At 40.0% G+C, this 24,744-nt stretch overlaps 1 protein-coding gene and 1 pseudogene across 3 annotated transcripts; one reads left to right on the top strand and one right to left on the bottom strand.

Annotated features, from left to right (window-relative positions):
- Positions 1–2,097: 2,097 nt before the first annotated feature.
- LOC118654088 lies at positions 2,098–3,608 on the bottom strand (annotated as a pseudogene).
- Positions 3,609–15,231: 11,623 nt separating this feature from the next.
- On the top strand, positions 15,232–24,386 carry VMA21 (vacuolar ATPase assembly factor VMA21). Of its 3 annotated transcripts, XM_036304777.1 has the most exons (4): positions 15,232–15,390; positions 15,536–15,803; positions 19,913–20,022; positions 20,582–24,386. In XM_036304777.1, the coding sequence occupies exons 1-4, from the start codon at positions 15,285–15,287 to the stop codon at positions 20,722–20,724; spliced, it is 627 nt and encodes a 208-aa protein (XP_036160670.1). In that variant the 5' UTR covers positions 15,232–15,284; the 3' UTR covers positions 20,725–24,386. The 3 variants fall into 3 exon arrangements, with proteins under 3 accessions (XP_036160670.1, XP_036160671.1, XP_036160672.1); XM_036304778.1 differs by lacking the exon at positions 15,232–15,390 and having other exon boundaries at positions 15,519–15,803; XM_036304779.1 differs by lacking the exons at positions 15,232–15,390; positions 15,536–15,803 and adding an exon at positions 15,877–16,050.
- Positions 24,387–24,744: the final 358 nt, after the last annotated feature.

Below are 24,744 nucleotides of genomic sequence, written 5' to 3'. Positions count from 1 at the left end.
TCCCTCACTAACCCCCCTGCCAGCCTTCTCGCCCCTCTCAGCCTGTTCAGTTGACCATTTGGTTGTTTAGGATGTGACAACCCCTGGCTCTTTATATATATAGGTGGATATTTGGTTTCCTCCCCCATGAAATGCCTAGTAATGTCATTTACCCACTTGTTGCTGGGTTATTTGTCTTTTCCTTTTTATTCTGTTGACCACTTTTCCTTATCTATTCCAGACTTTAATTATTTAGCTATGTATATATTGCAACCTATATCTTCCATAGTGTGGCTTCTCTTTTCACTCTCTTAATGTTTTACCATCCTCACTGGTCTATGTTAGAATACCTTGAATTCTTTTCTAGATTGTAATCATGAACACTTGTGAACCCACTGTTTGGTTGTTTGGTCGCCCCTCACTGCCCCCCTCTGCTGACCTGGTTGTCCCTAACTGCCCCCCCGCCAGCCTGATCGCTCCCTACTGCCCCCCTGCCGATCTGGTCACCCCGAACGGCACCGCCCCCAGCCTGGTCGCTCCCAACTGCCCCCCTGGTTGCCCCCAATTGCCCCCCCCGCTGGCCTGGTCACCCCACGCAGCCTGCTGTTCAGTCATTTGGTCACCCCCAACTGCACCCCCCCCCCCCCGCCGGCCTGGTGGCACCACGCAGCCTGCTTGTTCAGTTGTTTGGTCGTCCCTCATTAACCCCCCTGCCGGCCTGGTCATAGGCAGTCATCTTGTGAGGGTGTGAGGGTCAATTTGCATATTACCCCTTTATTATATAGGATAATATAGATCAGCAATTTCCAACCTTTTTCATCTCATGGCACACATAAACTAATTACTAAAAAATTTTTTTGAAGGGGAAAATGTTTTTATTTTTATGCTTTTTAAAGTCTTGACATAGAACAAGTAAACACAGACCACAAGTGAAAACTTTAAATATGGAGATAGAAAACAAGCCATACAGAAAGTTTAGGCCTTTATTCATAACTTCAAAATTAAGCAGTTTGATCTTTTAAAAAAGAAAAATGTTCCATTTAGCACTTACTCAATTTTCTTCTTTAATGGTATACCTAGAATTTTTCAATTAGCTCTTAGTTTTGGCATATTTAGTAAGTATGATCTCGCTTATAAAAATAGGATCTTACTATTTCATTCTGAGAACACTTCAAAACCCCAGCCAGCTCTTTTCTTTCAAGGATATGGAAGGCATTCCTCATTCAAATCTGATTCATGGTTTTATAAAGCATGAAGATTATTCTTACTGCTTCATCATCTATACGCTGGCTTCTAATATTCTTTGTGATGGTTATGTGTTCAACGATAGAAACTTATATAGAGAAAATCCCTTCCTTCTCAATTTGTAAACCAAAATTTTAAAAGCAAAATCCTTGAAATGAAAGGAAGACATTTTAATAACATAAGCAGCTGTGCCCTAAGCTGCTGGCATAGGCAAAAATAACAAAGGTACAAATTGTTATTTAATTTTTAAATAATTAGTCTATGTTTGCTACAAATCCACAAATAATTTAAATATATTTTCTTCTGATAAATTGCCAGGTCAATTTATCAACTTTTAAAGGTGTTAATAAAAATGATTAATTTTTCTTCTGAATGTCCAGTGATAAACTGAACCCCAACCTTCTTACCCCAAGGACATAAAACTGATCTAAAGTGGATTAAAGTGCATAACAAGTTCATATTTAAATGATTCATCATATGCTCTTTTACTAAAGCAATCAATATAAAAAGAATGTAAAAGCTTGCTTTATGCTTTCAGACTTAGGTAACCTCCAAGGAACCACAACTTTTAAGCTTTTAAATCAGCGCGAATGTTATGTAAAAATACTGTGTAAGAAAAAAAAAGTGAACCAATCAAATCCAACAGGTCAAGTAGCCTAAATATCAGTACTAAGAATATTCTCCATAATCTTTTATCTAAAATTTCTATGCCATCCATCTTTTTCAATGCTTTGAGAGGGCAATCAAAATAGTCCTATTTATTTAGGTTTAAAACTAAATTTCTCCTCTCTAAATATAAAGGCATAAATGAAATAGAAAAGGCACTTTTGTCCAACATCCTGAGCCTACAGATACAGAAACCATCCACAATATGATCTTATTATGTCATCATCGAGGCACCTTCTTCCCCAGTAGCATCTTGAGAAATGTGAAGGTCTTCAAGCATCTCAGCCAGACTAATTCGAGGTGCTCCCTCATCATCTGTGTCACTTTCCACAGGAATGGTGGAATCTCTGTAAATGTTTACATTTTTTCTAATTGCCTCATCTTCTTCAAGATCTTCAAGGAAATCTTGGTATTGCCTTTCATCATCTGTATCCATGTTTTCTCTATCTCGGGCAAGCTCTTTCAGTTTCCATTTTCTACGATGCTGACGTTTGGTATGGTCATAGCTCTTCTTGATTAATACTACATCTGGGACTCTATCGGAGTTCATTTTGTTGACATGTTCACCATTTACGTTACAGTTTGCCAAATCAAACCCCAATACCAGGTCCCCGGGATTCAGAAGATGTCCCAAATGAGTGCAACAAGAATACTGTTTATCTGTATCCATTTCAGATGTTTTCTGTACACAGACTTCCCCAAGGATATGCTTTTTTGATATCATTCCAGCACCTGCTTTGCGTTTTAGATCTCAGACTATGCTGCAATCTATCACAATAAACTCCTCTAGCTGTTTGGGATGGCATAAGGTGTGACTCCAGAAAGTGCTCCTATCAATAGCTGACATTTGTAGGGTATTTGGATCTATGAGCTGGATGGCATTGGTTACGCGAATACACACACAAATCTGATTCATATTTCCCAGGCTTTGCGCCAGTTTTGGAGACAGACAAACAACATTATCCTTGCATATTGGAACAATTTCCATAAAAAAGTGCTTTTGTAATTGTATGTGTTACTATGGATATCCTGAGAGATCAGTCTCTGTGAGGCTTTGTATCTACAAGGAACTGTACACTGAAGAAATTCTACCATCTTCTGAGCGTGCTGCTTTGAAGAATAATAGAAATCCAGTCCATCGTGAATTTCTTTGAAACGAAGTGTATTCTGATGCATTCCATATTTCAAAATTAACTGTTCCAGATAGTAGAAAGTTTTTTTGTGTGCAAAGTCTTTTGCCTAACTTGAACCACAGCCTTCCAGAAATCCTTAGCTTCTACTCTATGGCAATCTCCACACATCTGAGGTTGAACAACATAATCCACCACAAACACTTGTTGAAGGATAGCACCATTCATCACCTCTTTCTGAACAGTTAGTTTAACTTTAAGTCTCTTAGAATGGGTCTCAGTCCAAACAAAGCCTGCATCTACAAGCTGAACCTTACTCAGAGGAGCTTTGATTGTTTTCAAACACAAAGCAAGAAGTTCCCTGGATTCTAATGCACATTCTATCCAAGTTCCTGGTGGCTGGAAATATCTTTGGCATTATTTGCAGAAAGATATAGAGACCTGTTTTGGAATGCCTTGGCTGATGTCTACTTCACTTCGCATATAGGCCACACAAATATTGGCAGGATTTGGACTAATTACAACACCACATTCACAGCACAAGATGTATCTGGGGGTGTGCTTTGCGGATTCTGTCAGGTACTCCATGGTGCTGGGTGCCCTGATTTTTAGTTCCTATGGGAAGAACCCAAACTTCTCAAAAACCGCAACAGAACTAAACCCCGCCACCCACCCCAACAGCCTCCGTGGCTGTCCCAGTACGGTGAAGATCTCCTAATTACTAAAATTTTGCCTCACACCAAAAACATATTATTTTTTGTTGCTCTGAAAAAAATAGGTATAATTTTTATTCATTTACGCCAGACAACTATTATGTTGGCTGTTGTCATTTTTTCATTTGACAATCTAAGGGAAAAGAGGTCAGTGCCCCTGACTAAATAGTCAGGTACTGCATGTTTTAAAAATTCTTTTGGCACACCAGTGTGCCTCTTGCAGAACAGTGGTTGAATATCACTGATAGAGATAAATCTTGGAAGTATCACTTTTTTTTAATCCTCACCTGAGTATATTTTTCCCATTGATTTTTAGAGAGAATGGAATGGAGGGAAGAGAGAGAGAGAGAGAGAGAGAGAGAGAGAGAGAGAGAGAGAGAGAGAGAGAGAGAGAGAGAGAGAGAGAGAGAGATGTGAGAGAGACACATCGATGGTTGCCTCCCACATATGCCCTGACTGGGGCAGGGCATCAAACCTGCAACCAAGGTACGTGTTCTTGACCAGAATTGAACTGGTGACCCTCGGTCTGTGGGCTGACACTCAACCAGTGAGCCAAACTGCCCGGGGCAAGAGTATCACTTTTGGCAAAAAAAAAAGTCACAATAATAAATGCAGAACCTCTCCCAGTAAAATACAATGGCCAAAAGCAGACAAAACTAAGCAATATGTTGTTTAAACATAGAGGAGTTATTTTTTTTAATCAAGGGAATAATAAATAATAAGCGAAAAATACAATAGTGGTTAGTCCTGAGAGGGAAAGGAAAGGGATACTTGTTTTGAAAATAGAGTGGTAATTACATGGGTGTTCATTGAATTGCTATTCTTTTTATCTACACATACTTTATGCATATTTTCTATTTACACATTTTTACTTTTAAAAATATTTTAAAACTGAGCATTTGAAGAACAGGAATAACGAGCTGGAATTGATTCCATAATCACGATTCTTTACAGACAAACAATGAAAGGATTCTACATACCTTCTCAAGCAACATCCCTTGCTAGGCAGTCTCTAAAATGCCCCCTAAACACCCTCACCTCCTCGTATTTATGTCTTTGTGTAATTCTCGGTCCTTGAGATTGGGCCAAACCTGGTGATTCATTTCCAATAATTAGAATATGACAAAAGTGAGGGGATGCCACTTCCAAGATTAGGTACAAAAAGCCTGTGGCTTCTGTCTTTCTAGCCCTCTCCTGACTTCTCACTCTCTTGCTTCTCAGATGGAAGTCAGCTGCCATGTTTTGAGCTACCCTATAGGGAGGCTCATGTGACAAAGAATTGAGGGCATCATCGGTGGCATCTGGTCAGCGGCCAGCAAGTGAAGAGCTGAGGCTCTCGGTCCAATGGCCTTGAAGGAATGAAAGACTGCCTACAATCATTAAGTGATATGGGAAGTGGAACCTCTCCCAGACAAGCTTGAGATTACTGTAGCAGCAGCCAACAGTTGATTGCAGGCTTGTGAGAGATTCTGAGCCAAAGGACCCAGTCAAGCCAGCTTACATGCCAGACCTGCACCAACTGAGATAATAAACATTTGCTGTTTTAAACCATTGAGTATGGGAGTAATTTTTATGCATCAATAGACACAAATATAAAGTCTGTTTCTAGGATTTATTTGAAGAACACATATATTTCTACAAAGATGTACATTCAGATATATTGATCATATTTATAATGGTGATAAAACTAAAGTAACCTAAAAATTCAATAGTAACAGAATGGTTAAATAAATTATGATACTTTAATGTAATATTAGGCAACTATTTAAAATGACAATATACCACAGACATTAACAGGATAATAAGAAACTATAAACCACACACTATGCCCATAAATTTCACAATTTACATGTAGTCATATTTCTTGAAAGACACAAATTAACTTAACATTTATTAAAACTAAATAGATAACTGGAAGTCCTATATCTATTAAATTAATTGAATAGAATTCTGAATTAAAAATTGTCCCACAAATTAAAGTCGCATTAATTCATTTTTTATTTCTATCAAACTTTTAAGGAATATGTAATACCAATGCTATAAAAACTCTTCCAGAAATATAAGATGAGAGACATTTCTTAAATTATTGTATGATGCCAGCATTACCCTGACACCAAATCCAGACAAAATGGTATTAGAAAAACCCCAAACGAAACAAAACCCAAGATCCCTCATGAACACAGTGTGAAAATCTTTAACAAAATATTAAAAAATTGATCATGTAATGTATTAAAAAACTAAGTGATGTTTATTCTGGCAATGCAAAGTTGGTTCAACATTAAAAAATAAATCAATGTAATCCGTCACATTAACAGCCTAAAGAAGCAAAACCACATGATCACATATCCATTTATAATAAAGCTCTGAGCAAACTAGGAATAAAAGGAAGCTTTCTCTTCTTGAAAAAGGACATTTATAACAACAATAACAACAACAAAACACTCCTAACGTAATGGATGGTGAGAGAATGAATGTTTCCCTCTAAGATTGGGATCATAGCAAGGATGTTTACTGTCATCACTCCTATTAGACATCATACCCAAGGTCTTAGTCAATGCACTAATGCAAGGAAAAGATATGGACGCTATCAGAATGGAAAGGAAATAGAATGGAATTGGGGGGAAAAGCTGTCCATATTCACAGGCAACATGAATATCTTTGTAGAAAATACCAAGGAATTTACAGAAAAGCTACTAGAACAGGATACAAGACCAATATTATATTTATTGTCTATTTGTCCCACTGGAGTATGAGCTCTATAAAAAAGAACATCAGTCTGTTTTGTTCACTACTGTTTCCCAGGGACCAAGAACAATGTATGACACCTAGTAGGTGCTCAATAAATATTTCTTGAATAAATGGTTGAATATATGTTTCAGTGCGATTCCTCTAGAATTTGTCACCTCCTCAAAATGTGCATGATCTTGAGGAATTTACAATTCAACTATAGGGACAGAATCCAAAAGTGAAACAACTTCTACCTGAGTCATCACAGGCAGCACTGGAACAGAATGGTCAGTGTGGAGTTACGAAGCGAAGGGACTTGGGACTTGCAAAGTGACTTGTGAGGATAGCCTTTGAGTGGTTGGGGTTTAAGGGGTGCAGAAGGACTCTCACAAGAAACCTTGCCCTCAGATTACACCATAATGGTAGAGCTCTTTCTGGAATCATTCCCCTAGGAAATCCAGAAAAGACTCTCTCTGAATGTCCCACATAAAACGCTTCTGTACCTCATACATCATTAAAAATTCAGGGCACTGCCAGTCTGTTCCATCAGGCTTCTCAAGTAAAAGGAAATCCAATTTAAGAAAAAAAATGATGCAGATCCATGGGGTGGCAACACAGAGCCAATCTTTTGTCTCCAGGAAGACCTTTGGCTTCCCCAACTGCCTCTGTGTCAATTTGAAGGATCACATTTGCTCCACAGAGGCCCAGCAGCTGCCAGACTTAGCCAAAAGTGTTAACCCTGCTGTGCTGGCCAAGGCCCTGGGTCCCTGCCAGCTTTTGCACCTTCTCTAACTCACCAGCAAACAGCTTCTCACCCTCAAGGCCACACGTGATCTGTAAGCGTTTTCTCTCGAAGGATCTCCTCCTGTCCTTGAAGGATGCCCCTGAGCACAAGCAACCTTGGGTGCTTTAATTGTGTTGGAAGAAAGATAATGAATGCCCTCTTTTCTTGCTTTCTCCCTTTCTGACTACACACTCTTATTTCCAGCTCCTGACCACATAGCTTTCTTACCTCCAGCCACTCCTGCATCTAATTTGGGTCCTACTGTCTTGCCTAGGTGGTAGCAAAAGCTGATTTCTCCCCCCACTCTGTCATTGCTTTGCTTGGCCCACTGTCAATCAGACAGGTAGCAAAGCTCTGGTTGGTTCCTACTATGTACCAGGCCTTGGGCCAGGGAAGGCACTCCCCTCTTTTTACCCTCTCGCTGGTACCTCAGCTTCACGATCTGGGAAATGAAAGGGTTGAATTCTGTGATCTTGAAAGTTCCTTCCAGCTGCCACAGTCTAGGAGAGTATTTGAATGCCTTCCTTTTGAAGCTCTGAGTTCTGTAGTAAAATGATTACCATAAAAATGTTTCCAGGTTGGTCACTGGCTTCTGTCAGGGACTCTCTGTTTGACAACTGTTGTGTAGACTTAAGTGATATTTACACGCAAAAAATATTTTACTAGGGGACGCCATCATTTCCCTAGTGTTAGGGGCCAAAGATAACACCCCATTACAGGCCTTCCCTGTTATATGAAGAAAGAAGGATTCATTCACTCATTCAGTTAAGCCCAACTGTGTACACAAATCTGTACTAGGTATTATAAAAAATATGCCTGATCTCACCATGGCTCAGAGAACACAAATCATCTGATTTGGGAAGGAAGGGACTAGTCATCAGAGGCCAACCCACTCTCCACATTAACCTTCAACCCAGGGGGTGAGCCCACCCAGCTCCAGCAGCACTGATAGTCTAACAGCCACTCCTTAGAATAGGAGAAAGCAAACTCCCCATAGCTTCTGCCCTTGGATGCTAGTTCTTCAGCATCCTTTGCTTTATACTCACTACTAATTAAATCTCCCCTCCAAACATATAAAGATATAGCTCTTCTCATTCTTCCCTTCCTCAGGCTACATAGCCTGTTACTGCAGCCATTCCTCAGGTGACACCTGTGTGCAGGGTTTACTGTCCACCATACTCTCTCTGTTCCCATTTCTTTGAAGCAGCGTTCTGTGTTTCATCCTGGAAATCTTTATCTTGCAGCAGATCACAAAGATGCCGGTGGAACAAAGACCACCACACGGGTTGCATTGGGATTGTAAAGTGGAAAGAGATGTCTTTGCTCTTAGAAAAGAATTTATGAACTCAGAAAGAGACAGTTCTCCAACTACTATCATTTTTTAAAAACTTATCCCAGAAAGGCCATTAGAAATTCCTCTAGTTCCACCCACATCTTGTTCTGATATTGACAGATGGAGAAGTGAAGAGACTTGCTCAAGAGCACACATGAGTCTTGGACAGAGTCACACTTGGTCCCCAGATCTTTTTATCCCCAGCTCAGTTTTCTCCCCGTGCCACATCATGACTTCACAGTTTATCAAGTGATTACTACACCCACCTGGTCATCAGATCCTCATAACAAACCATTTCCAGTTAAACAAATGCCCACAAAGGGACACTGACCTGTGGTCACCAACAAGTGCTGGCAAGTATTCAGAACAGGAGAAGGGATAGTTACACTGATCTCTGCCATTGACAGTCTACTTATACAGGCTAGAAGAAAAACAAGTTGGCTGTCTTAGAGACACTGAGTTTCTTGTTTCTGGAAGAAGAATAGATGCTAGATGAGCACTTGGCAGTTCTGCAATGATGTGAGTCTCCACTGCCCCACTCATTTCCCGGGCAACATTTGCTCTAACTTGTCTGATGGGGCTCATGGCCTTTTTGACAGTAGAGGTATGGAATGATGGCCACCTTTCCAGGCCCTCAGATATGTGGAAAACAAGATGCCAGTGACATGTGATGCTCCCATGGTAAAGTGGGTGGCAGGTGGCTGCCATGGTACCTTCTTGCCATAGGACTTTCCAGTACTGAACTTTCAGTTACTATTCTCATGCAGTCACATCTCAGCCTGTCCTGGAATCAGAGGACTGAGCACATAACTTTGTCAAATCACAATTTCCAAAGAACATCTATTTCATGGCACAAATTTTGGCCTTCTTGTTTGACAAAGGCCCTGGACAGCTCCAGGAAGCCTGCTCCTTTCTCACAGCCTCTTGCCTTCCTCAGACCTGGAGTATCAGCTTGTCCACCACAAGGGGGTGCTGGACATAGTTCTTTGAAAGAAGATCTAGATTCTCTTGGACTTTACACAATGGGGTGCTGAGAGCCTGAAGGGTGGAAGGCAAGATGAGGAGGAATGAAACTTGGCTCTTATGCATTTTAAGTGCACTAGGTCAGCTCTGTACTGCCAAGATTCTTAGGGGAATCACTTTGGAAACATCTTCTAAATCCTTTTCTTCTGGCTTTAATCATCTCTCAGCACAGTTTAGGGTGCAGAGAAACAGAAGAGAGTAGGGTGAGGGGAGCCAAAGTGGCCCTAGCACAGCCGTGGGCAAACTACGGCCCGCGGGCCGGATCCGGCCCGTTTGAAATGAATAAAACTAAAAAAAAAAAAAAGACCATACCCTTTTATGTAATGATGTTTACTTTGAATTTATATTAGTTCACACAAACACTCCATCCATGCTTTTGTTCCGGCCCTCCGGTCCAGTTTAAGAACCCATTGTGGCCCTCGAGTCAAAAAGTTTGCCCACCCCTGTCCTAGCAGGATTCTCAGTGCAACTCTGAGGGCACATATTCAAGTGCCTGTGCTGTGGTAGTAACAGAGATGCAAAAGCCCCCTGACATGTCTGCCTCTCCCAACAATTTATTTACCATCACCATTTCACAGTGTACAATCTAGTGGGAGACACTAGAAGCCCAACCAACTAATTTTATTCAAATAATACAGTATTGGTAGTGCAGCTCAGGCTGGGGGTGACAGCTTCTGTAGGTTGGGAGCAGTTGGAGACTCAGATTTCACCCTGTGCTCAGACCTCAGGGGCCTTAGCCCACCCAAGCCTGGTCCCTGCCCCACCACACTTGCTTGGCTCACAGAAAGATCACCTGGAAACCTGACCTGGAGATCTCAGCGCCTAGCTGCAAGCTCGGTGATGGGCAGTGCTTCTGAACCATGGGGTTTGGTGGAGCCCTAGTTTTACTTTCTGGGTGCTGGCACTCTCTTCTTCACTCAACCAACTGGTTGCAAGTCACCTCTGCCCCCAGCCCTTGTTGAACACAGCGTGTGTATATCTTGGGGTATGATCCTAATCCCATCAGTCCTTGGGGTTTCCTTGCCCAGTACCCCTTCCCATAGCACAGCCTGAGGTGGCAAGCCCATCTGAAAGCATTGGGGCCAGGATCCTTCACCTTGGGACCCTGCTGCATATCACGGGCCATGGTTCTTCTGACAGTAACAAACCCTGTGATGTGCCAGAGGATTTGAGACCCTAGGCCAGGGGTGGGCAACCTTTTTGTGAGTGCGTGTCCAAACCAGCAAAATCTCTGACTCAATTCTTTTGCATGCCAACCCTAATTTTTTGAGAACATGTTATGCCTACTTGATATCTCTTAAGGTGTACGTATGTGAAGAACCTTGAAGAAATAATAAAATTCATTCGAGTGACAAAAACACAGTATATAATGATGAAAAATACATTTATTTTTTAATGTATACATGAACACTGATAGTTCGACAGAAAACTTTATGACTCCGTTTGATATTATCAGTGGGGCTTTTGCTGCCGAGAGAAACATAGAAATTTATTCCGCTTTCGTTAGTACCGGTGGGCAAAGCGAGAGAGAAGGTTTCATTTTTATAGAGTGAAATTTTGAATAAGTAAGTGAGGCGGTTGTCTTGTCAAGGAAAACCCGTTGCGTCTGAGGCTGAAACCAAAACACTGGTCAGATCTAGGAAGGCAGGGAGAGTTAAGGCAGAGACATAGAAATTGCTCTTCCCCTCTCTCGTCAATCCATGTCGATGGTCTTTAGGATAACTTGTTATGTAAAATTATTTATTTATCTAAGATGCACCTACACTGAATTTATCTGAAAAATAAAAAAGTCGATATTAAGAAAAAAAATTGTAAATGGAAGATTACAAGAGAGGGTTTCACGTGCCAGCAAAAGTTACTGGCATGTCATGTTTGGCACGCGTGCCAGGAGTTGCCCACCCCTGCCCTAAGCTGACCCTGCATCATGCTGGGCAGGGGTAGGGCCTGGTTCACTGCTCCCCAGCACCTATTTTTGGTTTGCAAGAAGGTCCACGGGCCCTACTTAGTGCATTACAAGTCTTAACTCCTAGACCAGGTGGGTGAGAATAATCCTCAGTCATGGACCCCAAGCATTCCCTAACTCCATTAGCAAGTCCCCTCACTAGCTCTAAGATGCTAACTTAGCTCTCCTGCAGATGGAGCTGGGAAAAGTAGCCTGATATAAATTTTAGGGAAATGGTTGAGAGTCAGGAGATAAGGGGCCCTGTGAGGTCTTCACCCAACTTGCAAACTTTCCTTAGCCTCAGTCTTTCTATCTGTGAAATGGTGATGGTAAATAAGTTGTAGGGATTGTGAATAGTCTCTGTAAAAAGAAGAACCTGACTTTTTACCTGACTGGGGGTAATGGTGGTGGCCTGAGGCAATGAAGATGAGGTAATGGATTCAAGGAAAAATTCTCTCCTTGAGTAAAACTTGCATTTCATTGCCCAGGGGGTCCTAACAAAAGAAGTTTTTGCTAAAATAACCCCCAACCAAAACTCCTTGGTTATTTTTTTTTCTAGAAATGGAACTAAGTTTGTTTTTTTCACCAGGGGGCATATTTTATCTATATTTATTTTTAGAAGAAAAAAACCCATCACACCCCTTTATAAAGAAGTCAGAGTTTCTGTCTTTCTTATTTTTTTAAGCGTGAGCTTTGTTGATTGCACAGTGAAGCTTATTTCTATTTTCCTCATGGCTTAGCTTTTAATACACAAGGTTGTGCATGCATCAGTTTCAGAAAGTACCAGTTGGTGTTTTAAGCATGGCCGTTTTCATCCTACCCCACTTCCAGCCCCAATTGGAGACTGCTGGGGGAGGGGTGTCATGGTTTTAGGAATCAGTAAAGCAAATTGAGGGTGTTGCCAAACTGACTTTGGGTGCACACTTTCCATATCATTAGGTTATGGAACTGAGATTTAAAACACTATAGTGCAGAAAATACTAGACTGAGAGTTTGGAACTCTAAATTTTCTAATCCCTTTGCTGATCCAGTGAATTTTGGAAAGTTACTTCCCATCCTTTGATTTTCGTTTTCTCAACTAAAATGAAAGGGCCAGACTGAGGCTCTTTCCATCTGAGAATCATTTTCTGATTCTCAAAGGAATAAGGGAGGCACAACTTACAGTTGCCTGACATGCCATTTCATTCCCATGGCAACGGCTCTGTTTGGGCTTCACTGCCGTTTAGTTATTTAGCAGCTGGTGCAGGTAGGAGGTTTCAGGACTTTGTTGAGGGGCCAAAGTGCTGGCTAGTTTCTTTCTTTCTTTTACAGCTTCTTAGTTTATCTTAAATGTTTGATTTCCACCTCATTGAGCTCATAGTGAGTGTGGGTAGAGTGTAGAAGTCTGGAAGAAAAAAGAGGTATGAGAGTTTTAGTTTATTTAAATAAAACAATTAGTATATAAATTAGATTAGCTAGGCATTTTGTCCCACGTCAAATCTCATTTATGACTGGTTCTAATGTGAAAATGTAAAAGTGCTGACCAGGGAGGCAGATGAGCTAGGCCCCACTAGGTAAATGTATGGCTTCTGAAAAATTCTTTCTCTTTCCAGGACACAGTTTCCTAAATTGTGTCCCATCCCCAATTCCTATGTTGGACTCCTAACCCCAGTACTTCAGAATGTGACCTTATTTAGATTTAAGTATTAAAATGAGGGCATGCTGGAGTAGGGTAGGCTCCCGATCCAATATGACTGGTGTCTTATAAAATGAAGAAATTTGGACACAGATACAGACACAGGGAGAATGCCCTGGAATGATAAATGCAGAGATCAGGGGGATGCTTCTACAAATCAGGGTTCACCAAACATTGCAAATAAACCACTAGAAGCTAGGTGAAAGGCACTGAATAGATTTTCCCTCACCATCCTCAGAAGGAATCAACTCTGCCAACCCCTTGATTTTGGACTTGTAGCCTCCAGAATTGTGTGACAATACATTTCTGTTGCTTAAGCCACTCATGGTAATTCGTTAAGGCAGACCTAGCAAGTTAATACAACTACATCAGTGGTTTCCAATCTTTTTTCTACAAATAACCCTTTTGCTCTTTGCCCCCTTGTGCATCCAATTCATTAATTTAACAAATATATATCAGGCCTTTATTCTAAGCATTGGAGATACACAAAGCAAAGACCCCTCCTCTTGTGTTCATTCTGTTTTAAAATATTTAATCAGCCAAGTATACAATAGTTTATTTTGGTTTAGTAAAAATATGTGTATTTTCTCATGCAGTAACCAGGATTACCTCATCAATGTGATGTAATTAGTGCCAGACATCAAAGAAAGACGATGTTTTAAGTAGCTGTTGATTCCTTATAACAAATAAATACATACAATAAATACATTTGTTGGTGTTTTTTTAAAAAATATTGAAAATTGTTCTCAGAACTCCCATTACTATATCTATGGAACCTAGGGGTTCAAGGAACTCATTACTGGGTGATTAGCTAGAGCAGGGGCCAGCAAACTTTTCCTGTCAAGAGCCAGATAGTGAACATTTTAGGCTTTGCGGATGGTAAGAGTCTCTGTTACAACTACTCAACGCTGTCGCTGTAGACAGTGATGGCGAACCTTTTGAGCTTGGCGTATCAGCATTTTGAAAAACCCTAACTTAACTCTGGTACCGTGTCACATATAGAAATTTTTTGATATTTGCAACCATAGTAAAACAAAGATTTATATATATTTTTAAATATATTTTATTGATTTTTTACAGAGAGGAAGGGAGAGAGATAGTTAGAAACGTCGATGAGAGAGAAACATCGATCAGCCGCCTCCTGCACATCTCCTACTGGGGATGTGCCCGCAACCCAGGTACATGCCCTTGACCAGAATCGAACCTGGGACCTTTCAGTCCGCAGGCCGACGCTCTATCCACTGAGCCAAACCGGTTTCGGCAAGATTTATATTTTTGATATTTATTTTATATATTTAAATGCCATTTAACAAAGAAAAATCAACCAAAAAAACGAGTTCGCGTGTCACCTCTGACACGTGTGTCATAGGTTCGCCATCACTGCAGTGTAGTGGTACGAAAGCAGCCATAGACAATACAAATGAATGAGCATTCTAAGTGTCAATAAAATTTTATTTATGGACAGTGAAATTTGAATTTCATCTAATTTTGACATGTAGCAATATATTATTTTTCTTTTCATTAAAAATAATTTAAAATGGAAAAAGCATTCTTAATTCATGGGTTGCAGAAAAACAGGTGGTAGGCAGGCTGGCTGTACATATCTGGCCAACTGGCCAGAGATTTGCAAACCTCAGAGCTAGAGTCTAATTCTGCCCTAGTTCTGGTATTAGCTGGTTCTTATCTCCCTACGGGTCTGCATGAGGCCCAGGGAGGGATTATTAAGTTTGAACTCAAAGACCGGCTTCCTGCTGCACAGTCCATGGTCCTTAACAAAGCTCTAAGCTGCTGGTTTAGTCATTATTTCAAATGTGGTGTTTGTGTCCATGTGGTGCAGAAAATAGATATGTGGTCAGCGGCCCTTTCCAGGAGTTGACCATGTAAGGGCTGTCCTCTTATTAGCAGCCAGTGGCAACCTAAGTTTGTCAAGCCTGACCCCAGGCTTACTCACCCGTTTCGTTTATACATTCTCGGGTTGCGCAGGCCCGCCCTCCGGGGAGGCCCATCTGTCCCTTACTATTTGAGTCCCTGTTGTCTCATTGGCGGCTTTCGAAGCAGCTGCAAAATATGTTTTTAACTTTTAGTGGAATTTGGGGTCATCGGCGTGGAGCCTGGAAGTTACTCTCAGCAAGGGCTCTTTCAGCTCCGACATTCTATAGCTTTACGGGCTCTGGTGAGTGTTAACTAACTCCTCCCAGCTTCCCAAGGCTGGACTTTCACTGCGGGTAATAATTAATGAGGCATTTGCTCAAGGGCTGGGGAATAATGTGCACTGCTTTTTTTCTGTTGTTGTCATCGGAATCTGCTTGGTTGCCTAGCACCGCACTGGTCTGCCTGGTCGTCCCTCCTCTCAGCTCAGCTGCTCCTGTCGCTTCGCAACCACAGCTTTACGACAGGGGCTCGGACCGGACCCGGACGGGAGGTGTTCGCTGGCGCTCAGGGGGCTGCGGCAAAAGCGCCGCTAGCCCGCAGAACCATGCTGCGAGGCAAGTCCCGGCTCAACGTGGAATGGCTAGGCTATTCGCCCGGGTTGCTTCTCGACCAAGGGGCGCCCCCACCGGGGCGCACGCCGCGGAACCCCGGCCGGTAAGTCACGTGAACGCCGGCGCCCGCCGAAACTCGCGTCACCACAGCGCGCCGCGCACGCGCGCAGCGTCCCGCCACCCTGCGCTTGCCGGCACTTCCGTCGCGGCCTGCCTCTACCGCTCGCGGTTTGAACCAATTGAGAGTGGCCGCTGAGCCCAGTCCGCTTGCGAGGACCTGCTGCGGGTGGCAACGCCATGGAGCGCATTGATAAAGCGGCGCTGAACGCGCTGCAGCTGCCCGACGTCAGGTAGTCGAGAGCGGGGCTCTGGCCGGGCAGGGGGCCCCCGACCGCGAGCCGGGCTGGCGCGGCCCTGAGCGGCCCGGAGCTGGGCAGAGGGAAGGCCAGAGCCCAACGGGCCGGCCTGTGGTGGGTGTGAGGTCTGGACCCTCGGGGCCCGGTTGTAGGGTGGGGGAGCGGGGAAGGAGGTTGGGGCCAGCAGCGTTTGCACGCCTGGCCCCGGCCCTTCGCTCGGGAACAAGGGAACCGGGGTCATGGGACGATATAGGCCGGCGGGCGTACAGCTCTTCCTTCTGTCTTAGCACTTCCTCTCACTGTCGTCTATATTGCGATCTTGCTGTCTGCAATCTCTTTCCCCACTACAGGGTGCCCCCTGAGGACAGGACCCCGGCCTTCTTCATCTCCGTGTCCCCTACAGGGCCTGCAACGGGGCTTAATAAGTGCTGCATAAATGAATGGAAGGGAGTAAGGGCTGTCCCTGGTGTGAGACTGCTTCTGGTAGGGAGTCAGTAGGATGGGGGGATGGTGGCTGAACAGAAGGAGTTTAAGGGAGCAGGTGGTTCTGGCCAACTAGCCCAGCCAACAATACCTCTGTACCTCGGTAGGCAATAGGTTGGGAAGGGATTTAGCTACCATTCAGTGCTGACCTACAGTGTGCCAAGCTCAACATAGGTGCTTTATTACAAACATCATCAGAATTAAGAAAGTACTTGGTTTTCCTGATTTTAAGGAAGATGAAGTTGACTCAGGGTAAGTGACTTGCCCAATATCACAGTTAGGCCACACAGTTAAGTGTCGAAGCTGGCATTCGACCTAGCTCACTGTGACGTTAAATTTCATTATTTTTGGAGCTTGTGCGCTTTCCCCCCCCCCCCCTCACAATGTCAATATAGTGTTGGTTAGGTTTTCTTTTTTATTACTGTTTATTAGTAAGGATATGAACAGATATTTTCATTAAGTACACTTAAAATATACTCTAGCCCTTCTAGACTGGTTTTCGTATTTCCTAATGGAATTTGCAGTGAAATCTATTAGTAGAAGTCTTGCTTGCCACAAAAGGGGACGTTGTAAGCTCTGTTATCTGCTTAGTGTTTGCTGCAGAAGTTTGTATGAAGGGGGTAAACTCTTAAGTGGTTTTAAAAGTGGGGCACAATAAGGTTCACCCCGAATTATTTCTTTTGTGTGAGACCAACTTTAATTCTGGACTTACACCTTGTTCCTTTCTAACAAGTCAGTAACACCCAAAGACACACAGGAGAAATCAGTTGAATGCCATCAGTTGCTTTGTTTTAGAATAAATCATTGGTTGTACCCAAGCTGGCTTGTGCTAGCAGAACCACCAGCTGCAGTGGGCTGTAGCTGGAAGCCAGGGAGAAAATGTCCTCTAAGCACTAGAGGAAGTTTGCTAGTTTCCAAAATTTTGTATGCCTAACTTTATACTTAGTCCCATATTTGTGAGGTGGCAACCCAGAATAAGAGTCAAATTTTGGGAGCTTAAGGTAAAGAGAAATGAGTTGACAATAAACTACAAATTTTTAAGATATGTTATATGTGGAGTGTGTGGGGCTAGAAATTAGCATGCAGAAAATAAAAGATGGGTGGTAGAATTAGAAGTGATTTTGTTTGCTTTAAAACATTTTTATGGTATTATATCTTCTTTTCAATAATAACCTTTTCTCAAAGCCAGGCCAGATAATAGATATTTAAGGGAAGTAATCTAAAGAACAAGAGAACCAGTTAATTGGCCCTTTCTCTAGATTCTTAAGCTTTGTTTCTTTATCAAGTTAAATAATCTGAACTTTACATCCCTAAAACCCATACTAAAACACACTATAGAAACACCCTGAAAGTCAAGTTTTTTTGGAGGCTCTACGAAAAGACGCCAAATGTTGACTGTGTTTTCATAGAACTACTGCAGACACTCATATTCTTCATGAAGATTACACAGTAAATTCCTCTAAAAATTTACTACTAGGAAACAGTTTAAGGAAGCTCATGCATTTTAGATGAGAATTGTATAGTGATCACCAAAGTGTTAAATGCTAAATTAAATGTTTAAAGATGATCTATTAAAGTAAGGAAAGAAAATATTAGAACTTCTACATAAATCTTAATATCTTTTTAGTATCCATTTTGCATATGTTTTATATTTTAAAGACTGTTAATAATATGTGTATGAACAATTTATTTAAAACATCAAAATGCCTATATGGGGTATGCGCTCATAACTTTTAGTTAATGATGGATTGCACAGTCAAAAAGTTTGTAATAAACTTGTGATGTTCCCTTTCTTTTGGGGCTGTCAGAAACCTTCCTGTTAATTGTATATTCAGTTTTAAGAACGCCTTTGCCTGGGTTTTCTAGTTATACAGAGAGATGTGCAGGACTATATAGGAAGCAAACTGTCATATGAGGTATGAACAAAGTGTGATTGGATCCCAGAGCAATGACTCCAGGGTGTAATCAGGAAAGGAGGGGAGACTATTTTGGGGGACCTTGAAGGCTGGACTGTCTCTTTCCTAAAGGTACACATAAAAATGAGCCTCTAGCTGAGGATTACTAGAAAGAGAATTACATTTAGGTATTGACTATGAGCAAAAAGAAGTGTGTTAAGTACTCTGAGGATGGTTAGATTTAAGGAGAAAAAAAGACCTTAATTAAACTAATGATTAAAGCAATAGGTTTGAACTTTTCTAATTAATCAGGTGGTGTGTATGTGTTCAGGGTTGCTAGAAGCTTACTGCAGCTCACTTTCAATAGTTTTGCTCGTTTGTAATGCATAGGACAAATGCTGACATTAAAAGGTCAGTAAAACAGCATCAGGGCTTAGCAAACTTTTTTTGTAAAGGGCCAGGTAGTTAATATTTTAGGGTTTTGAAGGCCTTATGGTCTACCACTCAGTTCTGCCTTTGCAGCTCCAAAGCAGTCTTAGATGATACATAAACAAATGGGTGTATCTGTGTCCAAATTAAGCTTTATTTACAGAAATAAGTGGTGGAACCTCAGGCCTTATTTTGTAGACCCCTGACATACATAATACACTGTAATTTGCCTTGTTCATTTGTCACATGAAAATTTTGTGAATAATAGTAAAAGTTCTTTTTTTAAGGTCTCCATATATTGATGTACATCATTTGTGAAATCATTTTCCTATTATTGGACATTTCTATGTTATCCAGTTTTGTTTGTGCTCTATTAATCTTTAAATAAATATATATGTATATATATATATATATATAATTTTAAAACTTAGTTACATTCTTCAGAGTAGTTTTATTGTATTCTGGAACAAAACTTTTTCCATTAGAATATTTCCTTGGTTTTAAAATAATCTGTGGACAGATAGAATTCAGTAATGAGAAAGTGTTTTGACATTCAAACTTTTAATGCATCCATGTTATGTGAAGACCATCTAAACTGTATTATAGTTATTTAATTACAAACAAATTTTGAGTGAATTTCCTCAGTTGCATCCAGATTGTTCTAGACTTCTTTTTCTTTGGAGATTCTCATACCTTGTTTGTACTAGCCATTAGTTGTTTTCTGTGTATGTTCTCCCTTGCTACCTCCAAAATTCTGTAATTACAGTGTACATTTGCATAGCACTTTGGAGATTACAAACTACTTTCACACTTTGATACTTCCTCTTACACTGGATATGAATGACAGTCTCTTGGAGATGGGCCTGCAGCTGGGGCTCTAAGATCTTTGTTTTGAGTACCTGAGTGCTCCTCTTCCTCTGGCCACTGCTTCCAAGGCAGGAGCAGGGTTTCCAGAGTCTTCTCTGTGAGTATTTATAGTGTTTATAGACACAAGAAGGGTTGGAAGTGGCTGTGCAGGTTCTGATTTCGCTTTGTTTACTTTATTCCAGAAATGAGAGTTCATTGGCATCTACCCTGAAGACTCTACTGTTCTTCACAGCTTTAATGATCACTGTACCTATTGGGTTATATTTCACCACTAAATCTTATGTTTTTGAAGGTAATCATATTTTTATAGACATATTACTATAATTAATGTTCTGTGCTTTATGACCGGGTGTTCTTAAGTTTGCTTCTTTCATCTGTTTTGCTTTTCAAATATAATGTTGCTCTGAATGAGTCCTACTTCATGAAATGAATATTTTCATCACTCATAGTTGTTTCAGCTTGACATCATAATAATTTATGGTTTTCTATGAAATAGCTTGCAGATCCTTTTAATATCCCTTTGAGAGTAAAAGTTGGCTGACATGGGAGGAGGGATTTTGGGGGAATGTACCTTTGGTGGCAGACATTGGAAGGAAGAGGAAATAAAGTCCCCTTTTTTGTGTCAGAGCCCTTAGATGAAGTGATAATTACAGTTCTCATTCAAAATACTTTTTCGTGTATAAGAAGGTATTTAAATCTTTAAATGAATACTTGTTTTATGACCACCCAAAGTGTTACTTTTTAATTCCCTGATTAATTAAATACTAGTATAACTAATAAAATTAGTATGCTTTGTTTTTTTGTACTGTGATACATTTTGGAATAAAATGAAAACTTTTATCTCTTGATAGGTGCCTTTGGGATGTCCAATAGGGATAGCTATTTTTATGCTGCTATTGTTGCCGTGGTTGCTGTCCACGTGGTGCTGGCCCTCTTTGTCTATGTGGCCTGGAATGAAGGTTCACGACAGTGGCGTGAAGGCAAACAGGATTAAAGTGAACATCACCTTTTGATAGTGTTAAATTGTTTTAAAAATGGCAAATGCATCCAGGATACTAATTATTTCAATAATGGTGAAAGAACATGTTCAAATCCATCTTAAGGAGTCACATTTGACTAGTGTAAATTTTGATCTTTCTGATACAGTGGTTTGCATCATCTATTTTAACTATAAGCCTCTCATTTGCAAATGAAAATTTGGAAAAATTAAATTGGTGGCAAATAATTATGTTTAATTACACATTATTCTGGGAAGAATTTGATTATTTTACAACAAAAATGTTTTATAGCATTTTTTCTTGTAGTTGGTTTTGAATGTTACTTTTCTGGATATATTAATAAGGTACACAGTGAAGCAAATCTAAACTTTATATTTTGTTGAAGTACTTTCCCTAACTATCATGAAAGTACCAGGTCATTGGATTTTGCGTTGTAAATTCCTATGGAAAATTGCTTAAATTGTTAATGCTGGAATTACTCTGAATGTCACTGAGAAATTTCAAAGAAAGTGTAATCCCTAGTCAATAGGAACCTTTCGTTACATTATTTCATGGGAAACTAGGCTGAATTCCACCCATTTTACACGAACTGGTTTATTGAAGGCTCTCGAGAGCAAAGCAGAGCTAGCTGCCTCCTTGCAGGCCAGCCTGTGCTTTCAGACCAACTCTTTAATAAGCTGTTTTGCTCTTGTTCAACAATGAAGTTTTGCTTTAATTACCAGGTTTGTGTAAATTACCTTTAAATTTGTTTTTCCTACTGTTTTTTAATACTGTATATGATAGGAATTTACATTTAAATGTTTATTTTTGCATACTTAGGGAATGTGAACAATTCTGAAAATAGATTGTTTTTATCACCCAGGAGGTATTCTTGGGATTTCTAGTCTAGTCTTTTCAATCAGAGTCAATATATCCCAGATATATATATATATATATAATTAGATAATTCTTGAGTCCCTTTCTGACAGAAAAAGACCTGTGTTTTTATTTTAGTATCTTTAGTTTGTGGTTCTTTCTAGCCACTTGGTACTACTTGTATGCAATCTGAAAACAAACCCAGAAAATGCATATAAAAACAGGAAGAAAATTTAAGTACCCTGTAATTTTGCCACCTGGAGACAACCACTACTTTGGTTTACATCTTGTATGCATTTTTTAATGCTAGTTCGATACTCACTAAAAGTTTAGATTAAGTTCAAATTCCGCCAACTTTTCCTGACAGCTATTTGCATTTTTTTATGAGTGATTAGTGGCCATTTTCTAAAAAACAAATAAAACAAAAAAAACTACATTGTACCTTTATTCTTTCAGGTAGGTGTCTCAAGTAGGTATATCATTGTTCAAATTTCCTGTTATTGTTAATTTCTAATCAGTGGCTCTTGCTGTGTTTGCCATTACCAATTTGTTTGTTCACCCCTATTTTTAATGCAGAATTGTATTCTTGCTTAGAGTTAAATATTGTCTATAGTTTAAATGTCTTCTATAAGCAGTTATTCTAAATGTAAAGTGCTTTCTTAAAAAAAAAAGACTAAAGTTTTAGTATAAAATTGAACAATTTTAATATAAAATTGTAGAATGCCCCTGTTTGAGTCTGGGGTATTATGTGGTAGATTTCTAGATGGTCCCCACTTTTAGATGCCATGTTGCACTTAGACTTGTTGTCCGCTTAATTTCTTTTTCTATAATGCCAATGTTTTCTTGTACTTTTGGGATATTATGCTGTTTGTAAAATATTAATGTCCAATGTTGCATTATTTTGTTTTATTTCAGACATTTGCTGAGTAGATAATTATGTGGGTATTTTTCTGCAAGTATTTAAACCAGGGATTCAAGCAGTTGTAATTTCCTCTTGGAAAAAGTACCAAGTGTTTGAAATTTAGACTTTCATGCTAGTGTTAATATTTAGGATTATTATAGTATAGACTTGTTTTCAAACCAGTTTTAATTTTTTCCTGGGGTTTCAACTGTTATCTCGTTAGTGTGCTGCTGTTGAAATAACATGGTATTTGACATATAGATTTATTTTTCACTGGTTTTCTGTTGCACAGTGTACATACTTCAGGATGTATAAAAAGGAAAGCTACAATTGAGCCCTTATAAATGTTTTAAGATAGGAATATGTTCACTATTGTTTGAAAACTAATAAGAATAACCTCAATTAGGAAGTGTAACTTGAATGTCAGTACAAGCTACTGATTTAACCCCATTTACTGTAACACATTACCTTTCTCACCTCACCTCCATTTTGCCTCCTCCCCCTCCCCCCTCCAGAATATAATCTCGTTTCCTCATTGTGCTAAAAACTGAAAAGTCTGCTGTAGAATGCATCTTATGTCAAGAGGATATCATTTTACATGTAGCAGCAAAGTTCAGTTTTGAGTTGTTACTGAGGAAATTTAAACCTTTCATTAAAAAAACCCCACCTGTGTTTCCTGGGAATTCAACTGAAATGCATTGTAATAATTGGACTGTTTTAACCATAAAAATCTCATCAGCTTTGCCAAAAGAGACAACTGATTGACTTGTTCGATGTTTATTTTCCGTTTTCACATAAATGTATGTATATATCTAGAGTACCCAAGGAGACCAATAAAAAACAGCTAAATTAGGAGTGCCCAAGGAACAATGGAAGCTGAAGGTACATGAAACACAGGATTGAAATCTTGTTTCAACCATATCTAGTGTGTATTTCTTATCTCCAGACCAGTTCATGTTTATTGCTTCATGCTCCAGTGAAGTTGTAGAGTGTTGTTAGGCCCCTTTTATAAATGATTCAGCTATGGTGCCGACTTTGTCACTTTTCTTAGGTCAGCAGTGGATTTCTCTGCCATCAAGCACTCTGCATCCTCCACCAGAGAAGTATAACTTTATTAATTCAGACTCAACTCATATTTAAGATAAATTTTACAAGAGCTGGACTGAAAAAGCATATTAATAACTTGACAATATTTTTCTTTCTTTTTTTCAAGTGGAAAGGGTCACCTGAGAAAATAACTTATTTTCAGGGACTTGGGGAACCTAATGATAAATATTACTTGTAACCTATGAATAGCTTAAACCCTTATATATTTATTAAAATAGTCTGGAATTCCTAAAGTTACCATCATTCCTGGCCACACTTTTCTTGCCAGTTTTGTTGCTTTGTGTACTTAAAAGTAATATCTGCCTTCCTTTTAATATGTTGTACAAGTCATATTTGTCAGTTACACAGACTAGTCTTCCTTTTTCTCAGGTTTAGTGAAATCTCACTGAACAGTAATAATAGCAATAGCTAACAACATCTGCACAGCACCTTACAGTTTGCAAAGAACGTTCACATATTCTTGTTTGAGTTTTGCATAGTGAACCTTTTACCTGGTGTCTCTAGACATCAATGCTTAAAAGTGTTAGAATCTTTAAATCATTAGAGTCATTGAATATGCTGTAGTCTTGAATAGTGCCCTGACCAGGGGCAGGCTTTAGATGTACTAACGTTGAAAGCTGTGTGCAATTATCAAAATGGGGGGCTTGAGTTCTTTAGCCACTTGAATCAGATTTGCTTCTGTTATATAATGCTTTTTTACACGGTATCTGGATGGATTTTGTATTCATTATGTTCTAGCCTGTAATTTGTATAAATTTGCCATCTGTTGTCATTAAAAAGGTATTTGTAATGCCACTTTGATGTGTCCTGATTCAATTAATAGTAACTTTATTAAACTTGTTTTCATAACATTTGTTTGCCTCTCTGTTTATACCATACTAGAGGCCCAGTGCACGAAATTTGTACACTGGTGGGGTCCTTAGTGGCTGCCGGCTGGCTGGGTACTTCCCCCAGCCTGTCCCGCCCCCTAGTCGAACTCCCAGTTGAGGGGACAATTTGCATACTATGCTTTTATTATATAGGATAGAATATGAACAGAGTCAAGGGCATGCTTTTATGTCGTAAATGTAGAGCAGAGTGTTCAAACTGGTGGGGATCTCTGGGAGGTACTTAGGAAGGGCTGGTAGACTCCATCTGCAATGGGCCCATCAGA

The sequence above is a fragment of the Myotis myotis genome, unplaced genomic scaffold (genome assembly GCF_014108235.1).
Source record: "Myotis myotis isolate mMyoMyo1 unplaced genomic scaffold, mMyoMyo1.p scaffold_m19_p_4, whole genome shotgun sequence".
In the NCBI taxonomy this organism is placed as follows: Eukaryota; Metazoa; Chordata; class Mammalia; order Chiroptera; family Vespertilionidae; genus Myotis; species Myotis myotis.
Note: the sequence above shows the minus strand (reverse complement) of the source record. Positions and strands in the feature narration are given on the sequence as shown.